Genomic DNA, 2574 nt, shown 5'->3' on the forward strand with positions numbered 1-2574 from the left:
AATTAGTGAGGGCAGTTAGATCTTAAACTCGTTACAGAGCCCAAAACAATTATGATAAAAACAAGTTCCAGATGGGCTCAAAAGTTGTTTTTGTCTTTACTAAATTAGAATGGATTCCATGTCTTCAAGTTCCTCTGGCATTTATGGACAGGAAACATGAATTACACACAATAATTTACTACAAACAAAAGAGATGAACACTGCAACAGCCCATTTATCTTTGCTCATGTGCCTTCTTGAGGTTTATGTGCTGTTTAACTCATGGGGAGAGTTCATAGCTTTTTTCTTTGTTTTCTAACTCTTTGCTATTTTGGTTTGCAGAAACTGAGACAGGAAGCTGTGGAGTTTCTGCTGCAGGGTTAAGCTTACCTGCAATCCCAGGCAAACACTTGCATGTTCCTTAAAATCACCTCAGAAATGGGGAAAACAAAGACAGAGGTAATAGGAGGGTCCAGTAGCGGTCTGTCACTGTGTATGTGCAAAACCATTTCCTTTCAGGAAATATGTATATTTTTAAATCAAAGGTCAAATGAATCCACAGTGGTGAGTGTGCAACACACACTAGTTCTTCTTTTCCAGGAATATTTTCTTGTGAGTGGGTTTGTGGATTGTAAACGTTTACAGTACAGCAGGTTGCTATCACTAGGTAGATGCAGAATCAGTAAATACTGTCTGGAGAAGAGAGCTGCTTCTGGTACCATCATGTTTCAGCTCTTCCTGTAAGTGACTTGAGCAAAGGTTAGAGATGGGAGTTCTTCCAGTTAGTTCCTTGGGCAGCTCCAAGAGCCCCCAGACAGAGACCTTTTTCAAAGTCCACGCAAAAAGGACTGAAGTCTGGGCATCAGACATATTTTTATGGAAACTCTGAGTTTCTGCTGTCTTGCGTTTTGAAACTGATGCTGCACATTGACATGAATTCAATTGCTTCCAAAAGGAAGGGGAACCGAGAAGACGGCAGGCAGCAACAGCACATCATTACTGCTCAGACCGGTGCTTACATCTGCTTTGGGTCCCTGGGCAGGGGGAGGACAACAGGACAAGGCAGGAGGAAATCAAAGAAACTCCTGAGCAGTGTTTCTGTTTGGGCAGGCCCTCATACCTTCTTGCAGCTGAGACAAAGAGTCTGGGTTTGCTTTTTTTCTGGGCTTTTAGTTAGATTCCATTATTTGATAGAAAGCGGCTTGTCGGCATCACTACAAAGGTTTATCATGTGAACTCGGCTTTGCGGCTAGGCTGATGTGAAGTTGTGGAAGGACATAATTCCCAAAACCCATAAAATGTGACAAGGATTGTAATAAAGACTAAAGCTGCCCCTGGGCGTACTGTAGTGCATGAAGTCAGCTTGGCTGAGCTCCGATGGGAGTGAGGTCATGTGCAGAAAGCAGCCTGGGAACTGGTGGTGTCACCGAGATTTGTTTGGCCTCTTCCAGTGCGAGACAGTGAGCTTCCCAATGCATTTCATTGCTTTTCCCCCTTCTGCTTTTCCCCCTTCTCCCTATGAATCTTAGAAAAGAAGGCCTTAGATAGAAGCCCAGACAAGTAAGAGTTCTCCAGTTTTGGCTGGCAAACAAGAGAAAAAGAGAAAAATGAAAAACTGGTGACTTTTTTTAAGATTTCATGCAATGTCTGATTTGCAATAGTCCTCCACAGGGAGTAAGTGGGATTGATCATGTGGATTCTCATCTCTGCGGAGCTAGTGGGACTGGGGGATGATGACCCCCTTCCAGCAGAGAGGGTCCCAATGTTCAACCCCAGCCTTGGTTCAAACAAGAGGCAGGAATCGCAGGGCTTGAATTCAGCTTCTGGCTGGCATTGCTTGCAGGCAGTGAGAGCAGATAGGAAACCTCTAATCCCCCATCCAAAGGAGCAGGATATTTATTCATTTATTTCATTCACCGTTCATTTCTTCACCCTCAGTTCTTCCACTCAGTTGCCCCTTCTGCTGGGGCTGCCAGCCCTGTGGCATGCTGATGGGCCGAGCTGCAGGAGCAGGGCATTTGGGCTGAAATGGCCACATGAAGATGGGCAATGCTTTGCAGCGCTCCTGGCCCTGGTGAGGAACTGTCTCTTTCCTTGTAAGCTCAGCTCTTCTCGCCTGCCGGAGTTCTCTCACCCATCCCAGCTCCCACCAAAAGCCTGTAACAACACAGCCAAGGCTTATTGACGCTGCTGCAGTTCAAGGTACAAGTTCGTCCTTCGGCTCCAGGATCCTCGAGGCAGCTCTGGCTTGGAGCAGTTTCTCCTTCCCCCCAGAGCAGCCAGGGCAGAGCCGGCTCTCAGCCCCGGGGCACTCAGGAACCCGTCCCCTGGTCCCACGGGTGCCCACCTGCCTCTTCTCTTCTCCCCCTGTACGTTACTTTAACGTCCCCTCGATGCCCAGCTGGGTTTTTTCTCCATCACAAGGGCAGTCAGTCAGGGCCGAGGTGGTGGAGAACATGAAGATTCCCTCCCTGACCCCCGCCGGCCAGTTCATTTCCCATTAACTAAAGGTTTAAAGGGGAGTCTCGGGGCTCACTGAGGCTCTGCTGACAGCTCAGCCTTCCCCTGCACACACCCGGCACCGGGCCCGCTCTT

General features: G+C 48.0%; 1 protein-coding gene across 1 annotated transcript in view; it reads left to right on the forward strand.

Moving 5' to 3' along the window:
• Positions 1-2015: 2015 nt before the first annotated feature.
• The window catches only part of DERL3 (derlin 3), a 6167-nt gene continuing 5608 nt past the window's right edge, over positions 2016-2574 (forward strand). Inside the window, exon 1 of the mRNA XM_009893233.1 lies at positions 2016-2053. Within this exon, the coding sequence (XP_009891535.1) occupies positions 2016-2053 (38 nt within the window). The remainder of the gene's footprint in view (positions 2054-2574) is intronic.

The sequence above is a fragment of the Charadrius vociferus genome, unplaced genomic scaffold, assembly GCF_000708025.1.
Source record: "Charadrius vociferus isolate BGI_N301 unplaced genomic scaffold, ASM70802v2 scaffold999, whole genome shotgun sequence".
Taxonomy (NCBI): Eukaryota; Metazoa; Chordata; class Aves; order Charadriiformes; family Charadriidae; genus Charadrius; species Charadrius vociferus.